Source organism: Lithobates pipiens, unplaced genomic scaffold, assembly GCF_037356315.1.
Source record: "Lithobates pipiens isolate NorthernLeopardFrog02 unplaced genomic scaffold, aLitPip1_a1.2 Scaffold_3, whole genome shotgun sequence".
Classification (NCBI taxonomy): Eukaryota; Metazoa; Chordata; class Amphibia; order Anura; family Ranidae; genus Lithobates; species Lithobates pipiens.
Window position 1 is genome coordinate 85,549,359 of NW_027507790.1, and position 21,847 is coordinate 85,571,205.

The 21,847-nt window shown below is 40.5% G+C and overlaps 1 protein-coding gene across 1 annotated transcript in view; it reads right to left on the reverse strand.

Annotated features, from left to right (window-relative positions):
* The window catches only part of ANAPC7 (anaphase promoting complex subunit 7), a 107,831-nt gene that overhangs the window by 67,129 nt on the left and 18,855 nt on the right, over positions 1 to 21,847 (reverse strand). Inside the window, exons 3-6 of the mRNA XM_077461993.1 lie at positions 14,950 to 15,069; positions 14,753 to 14,864; positions 4,317 to 4,470; positions 3,393 to 3,535 (exon numbers count right to left, since the gene is read on the reverse strand). Coding sequence (XP_077318119.1) covers positions 3,393 to 3,535; positions 4,317 to 4,470; positions 14,753 to 14,864; positions 14,950 to 15,069 — 529 coding nt within the window. The remainder of the gene's footprint in view (positions 1 to 3,392; positions 3,536 to 4,316; positions 4,471 to 14,752; positions 14,865 to 14,949; positions 15,070 to 21,847) is intronic.

The window sequence follows — 21,847 nt, forward strand, 5'->3', positions numbered from 1 at the left end:
GCTCAGTTCTTTGTAGACTGTTAATAGATTGGACTGGCAAGAACGACCTTTCGTAAACCCATCAAATAAATGGTGTTGCGCTCCCTTAAACTAAATAATATTAATCCATGAAATGCTAACCAATAAAAACATAAATTATCTGTGCATAAATTCCGATTCCCGTGATAAATCGTGATCAGTGATCAAAGTGACTAGTGCAACAAAGCATTCCAAACGAATATTATATTATATTTATATATATATATATATATATATATATATATATATATATATATATATATATATATATATATATATATATATATATATATATATATATATATATATATATATATATATATATATATATATATATATATATATATATATATATATATATATATATATATATAGAAACCACATATATAAAATTGCATAGACCAAAGTAAAAATCACATAAAATCACCCAGTGATAGTGATGAATACCAATAAATAGATTTTCTTACTCGGTGTAAATAGAAACACATAAAATCGCATAAATAGAAAAGAAGAAGGCAAACAGCATAAAGAGACCAAGGTCTCAGATGGTGACAGCGGTGTACCCTTAGTTCCAAGCTAGGAGGACTTTTCCCCACATTAAGGCAGGATCTCACAGAGAAGGAAACAGGAGGGCTCCAAATGGTGAAGTATGTATACACTTTTATTACAAAACTCAAACAAATGGAAAGGTACTCACAAACAAATCAGTTTAAAAACGCCAGATAGCAGTTTAAAATGTTCCTTTTCGTCTCTCAGACGTGGCTTCCTGTACACAAGCACTTCCTTCCCACGCATATCGTCATGTGACTTCATCAGGGATGATCAAGTCACATGACGATACGCGTGGGAAGGAAGTGCTTGTGGATACAGGAAGCCACGTCTGAGAGACGAAAAGGAACATTTTAAACTGCTATCTGGCGTTTTTAAACTGATTTGTTTGTGAGTACCTTTCCATTTGTTTGAGTTTTGTAATAAAAGTGTATACATACTTCACCATTTGGAGCCCTCCTGTTTCCTTCTCTGTGAGATCCTGCCTTAATGTGGGGAGAAGTCCTCCTAGCTTGGAACTAAGGGTACACCGCTGTCACCATCTGAGACCTTGGTCTCTTTATGCTGTTTGCCTTCTTCTTTTCTATTTATGCGATTTTATGTGTTTCTATTTACACCGAGTAAGAAAATCTATTTATTGGTATTCATCACTATCACTGGGTGATTTTATGCGATTTTTACTTTGGTCTATGCGATTTTATATATGTGGTTTCCATTTCTTTACATTATTTATATATATATATATATATATATACACATATATATATACACACACACACACACACACACACACACACACACACACACATATATTCGTTTGGAATGCTTTGTTGCACTAGTCACTTTGATCACTGATCACGATTTATCATGGGAATCAGAATTTATGCACAGATAATTTATGTTTTTATTGGTTAGCATTTCATGGATTAATATTATTTAGTTTAAGGGAGCACAACACCATTTATTTGATTTGTTGCTATATGTTTCAGTGGTAGGGCTTATACCTCTGTCGGTGTTTGGCTGCAACCCTAATTGAGGCTTAATAGATTTTTGATAGCGCAGGGATACTTTTGTCTATTATTTCGTAAACCCATGCTGGATTACCGCTAACGATTCTGTTTTCATTAGCAAATTCTTGGATATAATCTCTCATCATCCCCTCCAATAGCTTACAAACTATTGATGTTAGGCTGACTGGCCTGCAGTTCCCAGGGACATATTGCAGTCCTTATTTAAATATTGGCACAACATTAGCTTTTCTCCAATCAGCTGGTACCATTCTAGTCAGTAAACTGTCCATAAAAATTAGGAACAATGGTCTAGCTATCACCTGGCTGAGTTCCTTAAAGCCCCTCAGATGGAAGCCATCTGGTCCTGGTGATTTATTGGTGTTAAGTTTTTCAAGTCTATTTCGGATACTGGCTTCTGTAGGCCATGAGGGTACATTCTGTGAAGTTCTATTAACATTACAGTCTTGGTCACTATATCCCCCTTTTTCCTTCATGAAAACTGAGAAAAATGCATTTAAAACTTTTGCCTTCTTTGTCTTTAGTAACAAAGTTCCCTTCATCTTCCTTTATGGGGCCATTATGCTCTGGCCTCACTTTCTGTTAACATATTTAAAAAAAGCCTTGGCTATATGTCTTTTAAAAAAGGTCTATTTTAGGAAGCTTTGCATTTTTATTAATACATATAAGGCTGTCTCTGGTTGGCTGAGGTGGAGATTGCAATGCTCTCCACCACCATTCAAAGGAAGCCGTGTATTCACTGATGAAATACAAAGTTGCCTGTGAATGGCTGAGCAGCGCTCACCCAACTTGATTTTGTACCGGGACAGGAAGTACCCATCCGGCTGCTGGAACCCAGGTCTGTATACTATACTTTATGTAGCTGATGCTGCATACAGTTTATACAGCACTGACAGTGAGCCCAAGTGTTAGTTAAGCAAATACTTAATTTTAACCAGCTTGGTCCAAACAAACTAAAGTCACAAGAAACGTGGAGTTAGGTTTTAAGAAGCACTCTGCATAACTTGTTAGATTTGTTATCCTAAAGAGTGAATGGATCATACAGGCACATCGGACGGTCTACTGAATATAGGCAGCCATAAGCTTGATGCAGGGTTACTAGCTTTATCAGGGCAAAGTCTATTTGTTAAAAAGCTTTTTTTCCCTTTCAATTGGTGCTACTACAACTGACATAAACTGTACACAAAGACAAAAAATCCCTTCAGAATTCTGTAAAGGTTAGAAGATATAATTTTCATGCAAGAGTAATAGAAACATTTTTCAAAATATTAGCATCAAGCGGAATACAATTTAATAGAAATGCAGAACCAAGCTGTACCATACCTATGTTGTTAAAACTTCTATACCCATCTATATATAAGCGCACAATAATAAGTGCAATATGCTGGAAATGTACCCCAAATGAGGGTTCGTTTTTCTTTTAATGATCCTTTACACCTATCAAGCAGTGCTGGACAAAATTAAATTCAATCCTGTGTCTGAAAAGCACAACTTCAACTCATGTCTCCTGACTCAGGCAGAGCCCCTGCCTGATTTACTGCAGCTACCTAGGCTCCCAATCCAAAGTACATAATCTGTGGTGTGGACCAGAATTCTCTCGCCCCATTTCTACTCACTCTCCCTTACATTTTCCTCTTCCTTCTCTTTAGTCCTGCCACACCTCCTGAATATAGAAACTCATTACCAGTACTGGATTCTTATGGCTCAAAGAGACATTTACAACATATGTAACTTTCTTTTTTTTTTTTTTGGTACATTGGTAAAAAGTATACATGCCATTTTAAATAAAATATCTACCTTTAATTAGGTAAGGATCCAGCATCTGAGCCTGCTCAAATTTTAAAATGGCATTTTTATTATCACCAACTCGAAAATAGAGATCTGCCAAACTTCCCAGTAGATCCACATTGTCTCGGAGTAAAGATTTCTTTTCTAAAGAACTAGAAAAGAAAAAAAGCACAACACACTTGTAAAAATTAAGCCAGCCATTTTATTTTTTTGTACATACATGTATAAAACACACATTCTAGGCCTGAAGATTACTTAAATTTCCTGCAAAACTATACATTTTCTAAACAGCAGAGATCTTAAAGTTTTTTTGTTACTATATTAGAGCAACTGTTTAAAACAACCAAAAAAATTAATAATAAAAAAAAAGGCAGCCTCTTTTAATTACACATATGTTGTGGTGCATTTTACTGCCTCCTCGTATAGTCTACTTTGTTGGCCCCACAGTATCCTCCACTGCCTTGTTTACCCCATCCATAACAATATCCGATGACCTTCACAGCTCGATACACATGCCCAATGGCATCCCCTGCCTCTTCCATAACCTCCACCCCTTTTTATTTGTTTGTGTCCTTGTGGATTTTCCTCACTTCCTTTCTGGCAAAACAGTTGTCAGCAGGACAGTGAGTGAGGGGAAAAGTGCTCTAACAGAACCCCAGCAAGCAATAAAATCTGACAGGGGGTTTAAACCCTTCCATACTTAACCAAATTTGAAAATACAAAAACATTTTTTTGATTAGACATTTTCATGAAAACCTGTGTGTCTTAAAGAACAGCTGGTGCGTCTTGTAGTTGTTTTTTGTTTTGTTTTTTTAATACATTACATTTTTTATTTTTTATTTTTTTTAATAAAATTCTCAATATACGATGCACTTTAGATTTTTATTCCAAACCCGACAGCAATAAAAGACAAAGAGTGCTCAATTTGCTTACCAGATCGTATTAATTGCCCGGGTGTTGTCCCCTGTGTGTACAAACGCATAAGCTTTTATCCAAGCAGAAAGCCAATCCAAGTTAGGAATACTCTGAATAACATTCAGGGTCATTGATGCTACTTCTGCCCCTTTCACAGACAGAGACAACAATCCTTGTAAAACAGAAAAAAAAAGAAGAAAAAAGTCAATAAAAATAAAAAAATTATTTTTTATTTAAAACCAAGAACAAAAAATTATATTTTGCAGCTTACCAATCCTTTGATATGGGTGGATGCATTCGTTTTTTTAGGGAAAGATAATTTTCAGAAAATACAGACATGTTATAAAGTTGTATGTCGACTAATCCCCAAGACTAATCCCCATATGCAATGGAGATGAAGTAAGAAAGACCTGTTTGAAGTCCAGTCTGGGTGAAAACCACGGTTCCCCCCCAAAAATACAGGTGAGAAGTGAGCGTAGGTACCCTAGGTCAGGAAGTACAATTATTTAAAATTACAAGCTTAATATACATTTTTAAAAGACTGAAAAAGGAAAACAAATGCAGCCACCATACACAGTATAATGGACTAGTAAGCTGCAATAAGCATTTTTTTTATTAGCTTTATAGATACTCTTAATATTAAAGGAAACCTTGTGGGGGAAAAAAAAAATGCTATTTTTTGATAAACTGGTCTGAGAAAAAAAAAAAAAAAAAATTATTTTGGATGTGATCTATAGACAAAAAGAAGAAGAGTGGTGAACTGAGACCTTGTATTGATTACAGGAGTCTCAATCTTTTCACGATTGTAATCAACTAAATTGGATAGGCATTCTCAGAGTTATTTGATTGCCTCAAGGGGGGGGGGGGATTTTAGATAATATATACATGCTATTTAAATTTGTCCAGTTTATAAAAATAATTGTGTGAAATCTAGATATTATACATTGAAATTTATTTTATCATTTGACCCATTATAAATTACATTTAACGTAAGATTCTAGTAAAAGCATTCCAGAGTTGTTTACAAATTAAAACAAGGCCATTTTGAGCTTAACAAAAAAAAGAAATAAATTATTATAATAAACAAAACCAATAAATATGTTTAAATATTTTAAAAAAGAAACAAACAATCAATCTGCAGAAAAATAGCTTAGGGGAGGAGGAAAGGAGTTACTAAGGGCTGATTGAGGAAAACTGAAAAAAAAAATATTAATATGGAACTGAAGACACATTTTACAAGTTTGCACACCTTTTTATATTTAATAGGAGTTAAAAAAAATAAAATAAAAAAAAGATTTACGAGGGTTCTTCAAAAAGTTTCAGTACTTTTTTTTTTTTTGGTCAGGTTACTTTAAGGGTCCATTAATACCAGATGTGTTGGGTCTGTGCAGACACAGGCAAAAAATACAGTATATTATATATATTTTAAGTGCAGCAGGTTCCAATGTGAATTCACCACACTGAAACACCACTGCAATGAAGTTTCACTTGTGACATCGGGATTGGTGCATCAGCATGATGTTTGACAATGCACATTACTGGCCGTGCATTCAGCACAGCTCTCTGGCGAGAACAGGTCCTAACTGACATCATATGCAGAACTAAGTTCATTCCTTTGATCTGCAGATGAATGATAGTAAAAACAAAAGTAATGTTACTTTGTATCTTTCTTTCTATGCCTAGCGTGAACTAGACTAATAAAAAAAACAGGGTCAGAAGATAACTTTTTGGACAGCAGCTGTATTTATACACAGCAACTCCTGGCTATCATGTTGAGAGGTCGGAACATCCAACAGATGTGAAGGGCGTACTGCACACGTCCTGTGTACTTAGATTATGTATTTTTTTTTTAGCATATGTATCACACTCAATATCCACAACTGGTTAAAGATTGTGCTACGCCACTACGATTCAGGAAATTGGTAACTGAATCTATGATCTACTGTGCACTATGGCGTCAGTTTGTCCAGAAGCCAGAAAAAAAATAAAAAAACACACCACACCTTTAACTACTTCAATACAGGGCACTTACACCCCCTTCCTGCCCAAGCCAATTTTCAGCTTTCAGTGCGGTCTCTATTTAACCACTTGCTTACTTGGCATTTAAACCCGCCTCCTATCCAGACCAATTTTCAGCTTTCAGCGCTGATGCACTTTCTGCACAGAAATTAAATTTTTATCATTTCCCCCCCCCCCCAAATAGAGCTTTCTTTTGGTGGTATTTGATCACCTGTGTGATTTTTATTTTTTGTTAAAAAAACAAAGCAAAAAAAAAAAAAAATTTAAAAAGACCGAATTAAAAAAAAAAAAAAAAATTCTTTTGTTATAAAATTTTAAAACGGGTAATTTTTGTCCTTAATTGATGTACGCTGATGAGGCGGCAGTGATGGGCACTGATCGTTACACCGATAGGCAGCACTTCTATGTGGCACTGATTGGTACCACTGGTGGGCATAGATAGGTGGCACTTGTGGGCACTTTCAGGTTCCAATTATGAGGCATAATTGCCTCTTCCGTATCGGGACCGATGTCCCTTTAAGGTGAGCCGGTGATCGGCCTTTTTTTTTTTCTTCTCCGCTGTCAGCGTGAGGAGAGGAAAAAAAAAAAAAAAAGGATTACCGAGCTTTTGTTTTTCATTGGCTGACAGCTGATCACATGGTAAGGGGTCGGGATCGGTGATCACCCGAGTCTCAGTGACTCTGATCACAGCACGCTCCGCGTGTGCCCTGCAGGGCGCGCGCATGGAGCGTGCCCAGGGGAGGCAGTCATATGACTGCCTCCCGGGAATTCATATCCGCGATGTGGCCGTCATTTGGCCATAGCGTGGATGTCAGATGGTTAAATGACAAATTACATGGTCATGCTACACACTGTACCCAAACAGAATTTTTATAATTTTGTTCCCACAAATAGATGTTGGACTTTTTTCAAGCGCTTCACCATTTTCCATATATAGTGACAGGGGAGGGACCTCCAGCTGATTGACAACTTTGTTCCTGTGTGCTGTATGAAGGAGGGTGTGTCAATTTCTTCCAATCAGCCCTCTGATCACTGATGTAACTTCAGCTCTCAGCCCCCTGTTTTTCAGAGCTGAGAGATTGTGTGTAAATTTTGCACTTTGAATGGATGTAGGGGAAAGATAGCTGTAAATAAAACAGGTACAATTGATGTAGGAGGATTTGTTTCATCTCGATCACCTGAGACCAATGACTTTACTGGGTATAAATGTATGTGAGGGTTTAGAACCACATGCTGACCGGGCCATAGCCGAAAGACTGCTACAGCGCGGTCGGTTTATTCTGAGTGGACGTCCATGGGATACTCTGCAACACTCTGCCAATCTGATGGTTTCCATCATATTTGAAGTTTGAACTGCCCTAATTTATAGCATGTTCTTTTTTTAAGCCCTGTAAAAAAAAATGTTAAGTTTGATATAGCTTTGGCTTCCTTGCCTATAACCAAAAGTGTAAAAAGCTGTTGCCTCCACTGTGATTTTCTATTAGAAGATTGCCTCCCCCAGTGATAGCATTTTGTCAGAGTATTAGGCAGTAGAATATTTCCGATGCATGCTACTTCTAGGTGTGGGAATTAAGTCTTTATGCTCTCATGTGAGGTTTTGCAACAACTAAATTTACCCATGTTTGGTGTTCAATCAACAACCTAAGTGGTTGACTCATTCTAGCTGCTTTCTAAATTTACGTCTTATCGCATACCCACAGATCAATCAATAAACAGTACGTCTCTGCAGGGTGATTTTATTTCCAATCCAATGAGGCAAAGGGTTTCAGGTCTTTCAGTATTGCACAGCTTCTCTCCAATTTAGAAACAGATGATTTCTATTTTAGCCTGGAATTCCTGCAGACAATAATATTCCAGTGGCTGGAGTTTAATTGCTAGTTTTGTACAGGAAAGAGGAAATTATTCTTTACCGAGATGAAAGAGTTTTAAATGTAAAAACAAGCAAGCTTAACCAGTTGCTGACCACCCTATAGTAGTGTTACTGCTACAGGGTGGTCACACTGTGCAAGAGATATAGATATTATATAACATTATACATATATTATACACACACACACACACACGATCCTGCACTTTCGGGTAGCGGGCGCAAGTGTGCGCTGCCAGTGACTTGCCCCCGCTGTGTAGAATCACAGACTCTCGCTAGCTAAATGTCCCCCGGCACCCGCTGCTTGTTCGGTACACAGGCAGAACGGTATTCTGCCTATGTAAACAAGGCAGGATTGCTGTTCTGTCAGTAAGGAAGGCACGGATCCATACATTCCCCTAGTAAAAGCACCTCCCACAATACACCAAAACACTGGCTAGGCACAAAGTTAACCTTTGATCGCCCCAGATGTCTACTCCTTCCCAGCCAGTGTCATTAGTACAGTGACAGTGCATATTTACACACTGTATTAGTGTCACTGGTCCCCAAAAAAGTGTCAGTTGGTGTTGGATTTGTCCATCGCAATATCGCAGTCTCGCTATAAGTCACTGATCGTCACTATTACTAGTAAAATAAATAAATAAAACAAACCACCTTCCAAAAATATATTGCATAGTTTGTAGACACTATAAAAAACTTTTGAGCAAATCAATCAATATATAAACTTATTGAAATTTTTTTTAAACAAAAAATATGTAGTCAAATACATATTGACCTAAATTGATGAAGAAATTAGATTTTTTTACATTTTTCATTAGATACCTTTTATAGCAGAAAGTAAAAAAAAATGATTTTTATTTTTTTCTAAATTCTCAGCACAAAAAACAAACGCACCACACAGGAGGTGATCAAATACCACCAAAAGAAAGCTCTATTTGTGGGCAAAAAAATATATACATACGGTAAATTTTATTTTGGTAGTGTTGCATAATCACACAACTGTTAATTAAAGTAACAGTGCCGTATCGCAAAAAGACGACCTGTTAATGAAGGGGTGGGGGTAAATCTTCCGGAGCTGAAGTAGTTAAAAATGTATTTTAACCTTTAAAACATGCAGAATTAACACATTTGCTAATTGATTGTGCATTATCTCAGGTTACATCAGTCTGAAGGCTCGTTCATTTGTGTCTAAGCACAATTTTTTGTGTGTTTCCACACATTGCGTTTATCAATGTGCAATAAAACACGCAAAAAAAAAAAAAAAAAAAAGTGCCAGCGTGAGTTTTGAGAAGCTATGGAGGAGAAATCCAATATCACTCTGGGGAGAGGAGAGTGCCATAGACAGCGCTACACCCTCACTGACCTGTACCCCAAAATATCCCATGAGCCACATGTAGCCCACCCCATTAAAATCAAAGGGCTTCCCTATGCATGTCACGCATAAAACAAACAAAAAACATTCACTCCCACTATGCTAGATGACAATGGGGCCTGAAAGTGAAATTGGTGCGTTTACACAAAAATGATGAGTCCCCATTCACATTCACGTGCATGTTGCTTGTTGGGCAGCTCAGTCAAATGGATGGTCTGCCCTATATGTCACAAGTGAAAATGCTATAAACTTCCCCCACCCCCTTCCAGGGGGGGAATACACTCCAAAAAACAGGATTTTTAAAACAGCTTATTTGTAAAATCCTTTTCTTTGATGTACATCAGGGGACACAGAGCCATAGTACTTACTATGTGGTTATAGGGCCACTGATAGGTGATGGACACTGGCACGCACTAAGGAAAGAAGTGTACTCCCTATATAACCCCTCCCACTACTGGGAGTCCTCAGTTTTGTAGCCAAGCAATACAAGTGTATACCAAGAAGGGAGGGTCCCCTGTGTCCCCTGATGTACATCAAAGAAAAGGATTTTATAGGTAAGCAGTTTTAAAAATCCTGTTTTATTTTCTTACATCAGGGGACACAGAGTCATAGTTCTTCCTATGTGGGAATGTTCCATAGCAATGGCAACTGAAGGGAGGGAGACAAAAAAAAAAAAAAAAAAGAAGGAGGCCAGAGGACTCATACTGCAGCCTGCAGTATACTACGCCCAAAGGCAATATCCTCATGACCTTTAATATTGATTTGATAAAGTCTGATAAACGTATGAACCAAAGATTCAGTTGCAGCCTTACAGATCTGAGCCTTATGCTGCGTACACACGATCGGAATTCTGGCCAGAAAAAGACCGGTGAGAGCTTTTCATCGGAAAATGCAACCGTGTGTATGCGCCATCGGAATTTAGCTGTCCGAATTTCCATCAGCCAAAAATTGATAGCATGTTCTCAATTTTCCCGACAGAAAAACGTTCTATCGAAATTCCGACCATGTGTATGCAATTCCGACACACCAAAAATCACGCATGCTCAGATTCAACTACGAGACAGAAGCTATTGAACTTCTTTTCTAGTCCCGTTGTACGTGTTGTACGTCACTGCGTTCTAAACTATCGGAATTTGGTGTGATCGTGGGTAGGCAGAGCTTCTTCCGACGAGAATTCAGATCGTGTGTACGCGCCAGAGGCCTGATGATGATGCACCACCCCAGAGGCACTAACCGCCCTGGATGAGTGCTCTAACATGAGAAGAAAGAATTTTCTTCTTTAAGCTGAAGCTTGATCACTTGACAAATCCATTCGGAGAATAGTGGATTTTGACACTGCCTGTCCACATTTTGGACCCTCTAGCAGTACAAACAAGACATGTTTTGCGAACCTGAGCGGTCACCTTTAAATAGATTCTGATCACTTACTACATCAAGGGAATGTAGTGCCTTCTCTTCCCTAGAGTGAGGCTCTGGGGAGAAAGAAGGAAGGAAGACTATCTTGGTTTAAATGAAAATCTGTTACCACTTTTGGTTGGAATTCAGGATGAAGACATAAAACCCACCTCATCCAGATGCATGATCAAATATGGCTCGTTACAAGACAGAGCTGTTAGTTCCGATACTCTTCTAGCAGAAGAAATGGCAATCAGAAAGATTATCTTTCTTGTCAAAAAGGACCAAGGGAATGTCTCGTAAAGGCTCAAACGGCTGATTCAGCAAAGCCGATAAGACCAAATTCAAATCCCAAGGATTAGAGGTGCCTTGAATAAGCTACACACCAAGATTGGGAAGCAGAGGCCATTGAAAGGAAACACTGACAAGGCCTGGATCTGGCCCTTGATGGAAGTCAAGGCCAACTTAATTTCAGATCCCATTTGCAGGAAATCAAGGATCCTGCCTATGACATACTTCCTGGGGTGCCAACCCCTGTATCCACACCAAGAAACATATGCCTTCCAGACTCTATAGTAAATGATTCTGGAAGCCGGCTTCCTGGCATTAAAGTGGTTGTAAACCCTTAGAAACCACTTTGACCTACAGGTAAGCCTAGATTAAGGCTTACCTGTAGGTCCAAGAAATATCTCCCAAACCGATACGGTTTAGAAGATATTTGCCAGAAGACGAGCACCGCTATCTACGGCACATGCGCCGTAGACAGCGGCGCGCAGGCGCACTGAGCGGAGCATCGTCGATGACGGCAATGCCGCGAGTCTCGGCTCCCGTGCGCATGCGCGGGAGTGACGTCATCGCTGCTCCGGCGCAGCGAGACCCACGGAGACCCACCAAGAAGATGGACGCTCGGAACTACAGGGGACAGCGGTGACTTTGCTGGCTCCTGTGTCAGGTAAGTGAAACATAATGGACTACTATGCGATGCATAGTAGTCCATTATGCTTTGCCTTTACAGGGAATGAAAGAGGAAGTAAACTCATCAGGGTTTACTTCCTCTTTAATCAAAGTAGACACTACCTGAAGGAGATCACTCACGATCCTTTATAAAGTGGGATGCAACAGTCAAACCTGTTAAATTTTTCATCTATAAAAAGGTAGGATGCAATACCGAACCTTTTGCGAGAAGGTCTGGCTATAATGGCAAAGGACTCCTACAGCCATCTTTATAATCATGGTAAATCAAGATCTTCTGGGGCCATCAGAATCACCTCCTTTCGTTCATGCTTGATCCTGCGGAGAAGGCGCGGAAGTAGCAGAACTGGAGGAAACGCATAGATCAGTAAAAAACTGATCCCATGGGAGGACTAATGCGTCTATTCAGCCTGCTAGCAGATCCCTTGTTCCCAACACAAAGTTGTCGACTTTGTTGTTGAATCTGGACGCGAATAGGTCCATGTCCGGAACACCCCATCTCTGACATACCGCTAGGAAGATGTTGGGGCAAAGAGACCATTCTCCCGGAAATAATTGCTGGCAACTCTACACCATCTGCCAACTCTCTATTCCTGGAATGAAAGTTGCTCCTAGGCAAGGAATGTTGTGTTCTGCCCAAGCTAGAACATTATTCAGCTCTTTTTGGGTTGCACGACTTCTCGTGCCCCCCTGGTGATTGACGTAAGCCCAAGCCGTGTCCTTGTCGGAATGAATCCTGACAGGACAGACCCGTAGTCTGACTGTCCCAGATTCTATTGCCAGACGTACTGCCTTTAACACTTCCTCCACGTGTGGCCGGCGTCTGAAAGCATTAACTGCGGCCCCCCGCTCCTTTCCTTTCAACGGAAAGTGTTTTCCCGCACGAGTGGCAGCTCAGGCATCCTGTAAAACAGCAGACATGGGGGGGGTAAATCCTCCGCTGAGCAGCCGCACGTTCTGTCCCTTTTTTTTTCCCAAGAAAGGAAACTGCTTTTGGTATATCAATTCCCTGAAGGGCAAAAGGGACAATATTGGGGGCGCAGGAGGAGAACCAGACCCCCCTTGCTTACCGGAGGAGAGGAGAAAAGAAAGGCTTCTGAGCTGTTTCCAGCATCAGGCGGTGATTGCTCAAAAACAGCCCCCAGTGGTGACACATACGCATGACATTATACATAGGAGAAATTCCTGAGAAAATCTCCCTTACCTTTTCCCCGCAGCAGGGTTATCAGATAAAAACTCCAATCTTCCCCCTTCACGGTGGGCTCCGAGACCTTTAGGAAACCTTCAGGAACAGGGGAACCTCAGGTTACCCACAATCCTGGACCTCCGACAGCACCCTGCCAGTAAAAACTCTATGGCCTTACTACCAAAAAGTATTGGATCCCAGGGTCCAGCTCTCTAAAGAGAAGCGTTCGCAAGCAAAACCTCGTTTCTTAGGACACGAGGCCTGGGTACATACATTTAGCCCATGAAAAGGACATCAGAACGGATCCGGTCCGCATGGCTAGCCCCAGCAGGAAAGCTTCCAGTGGAGCTCAGCACAGCACATCTTTACTCGTGACCAACACCTTAGACACTGGCGAAAAAAAACTGAGGACTCCCAGTAGTGGGAGGGGTTATATAGGGAGTACACTTCTTGCCTTAGGGCGTGCCAGTGTCCATCGCCTATCAGTGGCTCTATAACTCACATCGTAAGTACTATGGCTCTGTGTCCCCAGATGTAAGAAAAGAAAAACAAAACGAATGTGGGAATGTGAGTTTCTGCTGCGTAGAGATGCGAATGTCCAATCCCTCCCGTACATGTATAAAGCTGCCCATACGCTATGCAATCTGATTGTACAATCTCTGTACAAATTTCCTTTAGATTTACCAAAACTATGGAATAGGTGGACCCACCTATCTATCCAATCACTCTGTATTAAATCAGGCAGGCCCTTGCACTACACTTTGTACAATCAAATTGTATAGTGTATGGTGAGCTTTACAGAACCAAGAACATACTTGACCCGTTTTCAGCTCTATTCACATAGGCTGTTAACTGATCGCTCAGCACATGTACAAACAATCTATGCAAGATGAAAGTTAACCAGTTCCCACGAAATGACGTACCTGTACATAATTTTGAGGAAGTATTGTACCGGGGTGATGCCCTCCCGCCGCCTTCCCATCGGGAAACCCGAGCGACCAGCCAGCACATCCGCCGGCTGGCCAGAGTCCCGAACAAAGCCGGAATTGGCTTTGATCGGGTCTCCGATGTAGTAAACCGGAAGGTCACTTCTGGTTTACTCAGCTGCGTTTTAAGTGCAGAGGAGGGGTTTGGCGTTTTAGACCCCAGATCTCTCCAAATAAAAAAAATAAATAAAAAGGGAGGAGTACCCGTCACTGCCAATTACTATCACAAGGGATGTTTACACTCCTTGTGACAGCGATAAAAGTGATCAGATTTTTTATTTTATTTTTAATTTTTTTAAAAGGGACAGTTAAATAAATATATTATAATAAATTTATATATATATATATATATATATATATATATATATATATATATATATATATATACCGTATATTTATTAATAATAAAAATAATAGAAGAACTAACTCTGGACCCGGTGCATCACAGAAAAGGTAAAAGGCCGATGAACCTAGGCGGTGATACTGAAGCTGGGTTCAAGGTACTGGGTACCAGGTTTCTTCTTCACTAATGTTTGCTAACCTATTAATCAAAGCTTTCATTTTAAAAAATTGTACAAAAAAAATAATAAACAACAAAAAGCAAAAAACAGAATCACTAAAATTATGTTACACTGCAAAGTGTGGGCTAGACAGTACCTAGTATTGCATCGAGCGCCAGCGGGCACTGCCTCAATACCTCTTTATAGCTGGTTACTGCTGAGCGTTCCTGGCCAGCCTTCTTGTACAAGTTAGCCAACATCATGTTAATCTGTGAAAAAAAAAGAAAAGAAGAAAAGCAGTATAATACACAGAAGGGAAAAGAAAGGACATCAACGGCTAAGAAACGCATTTACCTTTGGGGTTCTTTGTCGGGAAGGAATTCCATCCAATATAGCAACAGCATCTTTATCTTGCTTAAGCATTGTGTAACACTCAGCCATCTTATATTTTACTTCTATTTCCGATGGAAGACTCTAAAAACAAAAAAAAAAAATTATTATATTAGAGCTGCCACGGCGAGTCGACGTAATCGATTACGTTGACTACAAAAATACGTCGACGTGCGTGCAGGGCGTTGATGCGTCACACTGCTTTGTGTCTCCCGCTCTCCTCCATGCTGCCGTCCCTCTCTCTTCTCCCCCTCCGTGCATCTGTCCCCTTCGTGCTGCCGTCCCCCTCTCTTCTCCCCCTCCATGCATCTGTCCCCCTCCGTGCTGCCGTCCCCCTCTCCTCTCCCCCTCCGTGCAGCCGCCCCCCTCTCCTCTCCCCCTCCCCCTCCATGCATCTGTCCCCCTCCGTGCTGCCGCCCCCCTCTCCTCTCCCCCTCCGTGCATCTGTGCCCCTCCCTGCTGCCACCCCCCTCTCCTCTCCCCCTCCGTGCATCTGTCCTCCTCTCTTTTTTCCTGTGTCCCCCTCCGTGGTGCCGCCCCCCTCTCTCTTCTCTGTGTCCCCCTCCGTGGTGCCGCCCCCCTTCTCTTCTATGTGGCCCCCTCCGTGCTGCCGCCCCCCCTCTTCTGTGTCCCCCTCCGTGCTGCCGCCCCCCCTCGGTATCTCAGGATAGAGAGCGGAGGTAGGAGCCGGTAAACCCAGCTCCTTCGTTTTCAGAATGGACAGAGTCAGTAACCACTGACTCTGTCCATTCACATAACTGAAACGTTGTAACCTCCTGTGATTGCGAGGTCTCAGTTAATGAATGGAGAGAAACCGCTGTCTTCTCTCCATTCATTATCAGTGCAGCAGAGGCTGCAGAGAAAGGGACTGGGGAATCTGTGTCCCCAGTCCCTTTCCCTGTCTCAAATGGGAGATGTCAGAGGTCTGTTATGACCCCTGATATCTCACCATAGCCCCCCCAACAGGGCTGATAAAAAATTGCAATAATAAAAAAAAAAAAAAATTATATAATAATAATAATAATAATAATAATAATAATAATAATAATAATAATAATAATATTGTAAAAAAAATAAAAAAAACAAAAACGAAAACACACACACACCGACTGTCCCCACACACCCTCCCCCTTAAAAAAAGAAAGCATTGTAAAAAAAAAAATCAATCATATTATAAACATTCATGAACTTCTGAACAGAAAATAAAAAGCTAACATAAAAGAATATAACTAGTACATATACATACACATATATACATATATACACACACACACACACACACACACATATACACTAGTTATATTCTTTTATCTTATAAAAAAAAAAAAAAAAAAAGTGTAAGATAAAAGAATGTACTTATAATTTTTTGTAAAGTTATCCAAAGGATTAATTAGCTAATAAAAAAAATAAAAAAAACACTAGATTAATAAAAAAATAAAAATAAAAAAAAAAATAAAATCGTCTAGTCAATGACTAATCGAAAAAAAACAAAAAACAATAGATTTGTCAACAGACAAACTAATCGTTAGTTGCAGCTCTAATATATATATATATATATATATATATATATATATATATATATATATATATATATATATATATATATATATATATATATATATATATATATATATATATATATATATATATATATATATATATATATATATATATATATATATATATTTTTTTTTTTTTTTTTTTTTTTTATTGAAAAACAAACTTTATTGAAAAAAAAGAAGGAAACAGAGAAGATAACATACACAGTAGGCATACATAAGGTACATCAAGTAATGAGGGCCAAGGCAGTGTTGCATACATGACTGCTTTGGGTTAGCTGCGCTGCATAGGGTTTAGACACCCATCATGGGTAGAGTCATTATAAGACTAATCTGTGTCAACCGGGGGAGGGGCAGCAGGCATAGAAAGAAAGAAAAAGGGGGAGAGGGAAGGGGACATAATAAAAGTAGGCCCATGAGGTGGAGGAAGCACAGAAAGGGAAAAGCAGAGGGGGGAGGGGGGCAAGGGATCAATATAACAGCATATTAAGTACATGTCTCCCCATCCCCCAACCATCTACCCCATATCTGCTCGTATTTAAGTGGACATCCTCTAGGTGTATAGATCAATTTCTTATACGGGAGGGTATCGTTAACCTCTTTCTTCCAGCATTGGACCGTGGGGGGGGCCTGCATCCAGCCACGAGCAATCACTTTTCTCGCCAGGAACAGTGTTTCATGTAAAAAGGTGCGAAGGGACTTGTCAGCATCTAATTCTGGCAATAGACCAAGTAAGCACAGCTTTGGGTCGAGGCTAGCAGGAGAGCCCATCTGGTCATGGAGAAAGCGAATTACCTGTACCCAGTATGTTTGGATAACCGGACAGGACCATAGGAGGTGATAGAAGGAGCCTGGAGTGTGGTCACATAAGCGGCATCCCGGATTATACGTGGGTTTGAACCGTGCTATCTTCTGGGGGGATCAGGTATGTCCTATGTACAATGTACAGCTGTGTGAGGCGGTCCGAAAGCCTGGGGGATACTCTCTTCACATCCCCCAAGACTTCATCCCATTCCTCATCCTCAATTGTTCCAACATCCACCTCCCATCTGGCCTTGGCGGCATAGGCCAATGCCCCGGAGCCTGGGAGACGGATTGTGGAGTAGAGGGTGGAGATCAACTTGGTTGGCTCAGCACCTGTGATTATATCTACTATAGGAGGGACCGTCAGAGTGGGGTTGGAGCCGGCAAATTGAGTCTGTAGAGCATGTGGGAGCTGTAAATATCTGAAGAAGAGATGGTTAAGGAGTGTGAATTCTTCCTTTAGCATTTGAAAGGATTTAAGCCCAGTGCTAGTCATAATTTGGTGCATGTGAGTGTTGAACCAGAGAGGAGTATAAGAATGAACCTGTGGGGTCCCAAGTTTGTTAAGGGCCGTCCGCCATATCCTCCAGTGGTGCGTCAACATGTCTACTTTGTGATGGGGGGGGGGGGGGGGGGGAACGTCTTGACAGTGGGGCCCAAAGGACTGACTGAAGTGGGGTGTGGGCAGGGTCGTCAGGGCGTTTACAAAGTAATGTCTGGTATCTTGGTAGCTCGCTCTTGTCAAAGTGATAAAAATGGGACAATTGGGAGGCAAGATAATAATCCTGGAAATCTGGAAGGGCAGCCCCTCCCATTGTCACTGGGTTCTTCAGAAGTCTCCAAGACAATTTGTGTCTGCTGTGGCCCCATATAAATGAATTGAGAATTGATTCAATCGTCTTGAAAAATGTTTGTGGTATATACAGGGGTGCATGCCACACCAAATAAAGTATCTTGGGCAGGAGTATCATTTTGACCAGATTGATGCATCCCATAACCCCCAGAGGTAGTCTGGCCCAGGTTTGTGTCTTGTTCTTGATCAGGGTGTAAAGGGGTTCAATGTTTAGGGGTACATAGTCTGTCAGTGATCTAGTGACCTGCACTCCTAAATACTTGATCACGGAAACCCTAGGGAGATCTAGAGGAGGGGATGTGGGTACAGGAGGGAAAATGATAAAGCGGAAGGATCTGGGATTTGGACCAATTGATGCTCAGACCCGAATGACTACCAATACAGTCTATGGTGTGGAGGGCTGCAAGAAGGGAGGGACCCGAGTCGGCTAAGTATAGGAGTGTATCGTCAGCATACATCCTGATCTTTTCCTCCAGGTTTCCTGTCCTAAGGCCACGAATTCTGGCGTCTGCCCGAACCATAATAGCCAGTGGCTCCACAGCCAACGCATACAACATGGGAGAAAGGGGGCAACCTTGTCGAGTCCCTCTCTCCAGCGGGAACTGATCAGAGAGCCAGCCGTTCACAAACACCTTGGCCCTCGGGGACTGATACAGGAGTTGGACCCATCGAATAAAGTTGGGGACAAGTCCAAATCCCGAGAGGCATTCCCACAGGTAGTTCCACTAAATATATATATATTTTACACATATACACACACACACACACACTTTTTTTTCAGTGCAAATAATATCCTAAAGTGTTCCAAAATGTAGACGTAAACATTTTTCACTTGAATTTTATTATATTTTTATCGAAATTACAAGAAAAAGTAAACTCTCTGCAAATTTGTAACATTCAACAATAACATAGGAGGTGAAGGACCATTGGTCCCAAGCAATATCATACCAGTATATAAGCAATTACCCTACTTAGAAATGTATTGCACTTTGTTTTGTAAAAAAAGCCTTTCAGGGGCCATTAAGCTATAGAGAGAGCAGTGCAGTCATCCATAGGACCAAAAAGAAGTACCACTTTTGCTCGAAGGCATAAAAAATAAAAAGAGAAAAGGGGTAGCGTTTTAGTGGAGAGCTAGTAAAGTTTAAGACAAAAAAAAAAAAAAAAAAAACACACACACACACACACACACACACACAATTGGGGGTGGTGGTGGGAAGGCAATCTCTGTCCCGAAGGTTTACTGTAGGTATGTTGACCCATAACCTTGGATTATAATGCTAGAAAGCGTGTAGGTGGATGCGTAAAAGGAAAATAATCTCACCAAGGCTGCCAAATGTGTAAAAATTTGTGTGTCAGTTAATATCGTCACCAGTTTCTCGCTCACCAGAATACCATGCACCCAGCTTTTTACCTTGTCGAAGTTGAGAATTAGCGTCTTTCACGCTTTCACAAATCAACGGCTTTGTGGCAGAAAATGTGTGTGTCATGTGTTTGTGCAAGAGCACCTCCCAAGGATCTTTGTGCAGATTTATATGGGACACCAAATTGACCACGTTATAGACTCTAATCCACAGGCGCTTAACCTTAGGGCACGTCCACCATATATGCTACATATCTCCTAGGTCTGAACATGCCCTAAAGCATATAGTGGAGTAGGAAGGAAGGCATTTTGCAATTCTAGCTGGGGTAAAGTACCACTGAGATAGAACTTTAGAAAACTCTTTTCAAAGTTCTAACATTGCGGGAAGAGAGTGGCATAATGCCTCCCAGATTTTTTTTTCCAGGTCTCTGGGATTTGCGTGGCACCAAAGTCCTTTTCCCAACTGGAGCAGTAAAGCGGGGCTCACGAGTTAGAATTGTTTAGTATGGAGGAGTAAAATAGAGAGAGAAGACCTTTCAATGTAGAGAACTGTTTATTTGCTTCACAGCCTTGTTCTAGAAGTAGCATTTTACCTGACCTTCTGAGCCCTATAGTGGTGGCGTCATCTTCTTTCCTCAGATGACAAAACTACCAAAATAATTTTTATAGAATCTCACAATGTTTGAATTGTCTATGAAGTTATTGCAGACATATTTGGCAAAACTTCATCTGAATGATGCAATGTGATCCATAGTCTATTCTGTCCCAAGAAAGGGTAAACGATAGATAATTTTGCAGGACAATGCTAAGGGTTTGATTTACTAAAACTGAAAAGTGCAAAATCTGCAACAGTGCTGCATAGAAACCAATCAGCTTCCATATTTTATTGCCAAAGCTTAACTGAACAAGCCGAAGGTAGAAGTGGATTGGCACAATGCACTGCTGCAGCAGAATTTGCACTCTCCAGTTTTAGTTAATTAACCCCAATGTATATTCACAAGATAGGAGTGTGAATTGTTATAAGGCTGGTGGCATTTTGTGACAAAGCAAAATTGAACCAAAACACCAACAGGTAGGATTTTTATGAAAGAAGAGGCCATATGGCCAACAGTCCCGGGGAGGGGGGTAGAGAAACCCCATTTTATGCGATATAAAAATACTAGCACAAATCAGTTTTTGCTGCCTGGAATCTATGATAAGCACCTTGTTAGACAATTGCTTTGTTGTACATCGCTTCAGTTCATTAACAGTATCACTTTCTATAACCTTTTTTTACTGTATTTCATGATAAATATGGTATTTTTTGCATTTGCTTCCCTTTGTGCATCGATCCCCTTTCTATACAACATATACATTTAAAAACAATAAAATAACATAACATCAATATTCCTCGCTCCGTATGCCGTTATGTGACGGTAGGTCTGCTGAAATGCCTCTGATCAGTAGTAGCTCTAAAATGAATGCGTGGTTTTGACTATGCAAGGTTGACATCTAGTGGCGGCTCTGGGAATAGCAAATTGAAATCAATTATGTGCTTCATACAAACAGTATAAATAGATGCTGGCCACTGATCCATCCCATCCTCGATAAAACCCATGTGAGTGGGTGAAACATGTCGGAGACAATACCATAACGGCGGTGCTTTTAACGTCACAGATGACGCATCACGTCACGCCAGCGCAGTACACTTTCTGAAGCCAGCAGCAGCCATTTTGTGGCTAAACCATTAGAACGGCTCTTGGGACTACAGATAGCGATATACAGCGATAAGTAGACCTTCCAGTCAAGCCACCTGTATCCATATGTAACAGTAGAGCACCTTAGCTGAATAGCTCCATGCAGTATGTAACCCCTTCGCTACTTATGGACTTCCAAGGAGAATGTGGGACACCTGCTTGATAATTTAAAGACTTCTGTTCACTGTGGTCAGGTGAACGGACTAGTGGTCCAAGTGATTCTGCTTTAAATCTTTTCACAATATGCCTGTTCTGATGAGTGGTTTATTTTCCTAAGCTGCATATTCTATAACTGTACTCTGTTCTTACTATGCAATATATGGCTCTCCTTTTGACTGACTACTTGGACTATTAACTAATAGTAGCTATATGTAGTCTTCTAAACAGGATTTAACGTCAGCGTTTAATTAAAACGATTGAGTTAACCAACGGGTACACTACCCCAGGGACTCAACCAGAAGTTTACAGTTTAGGTTTCATCACTACCCACTTATCCCCCAACTGGGGGCTTTTTGAGCATTAATGACGATTTGACACTCTGATCAATGGC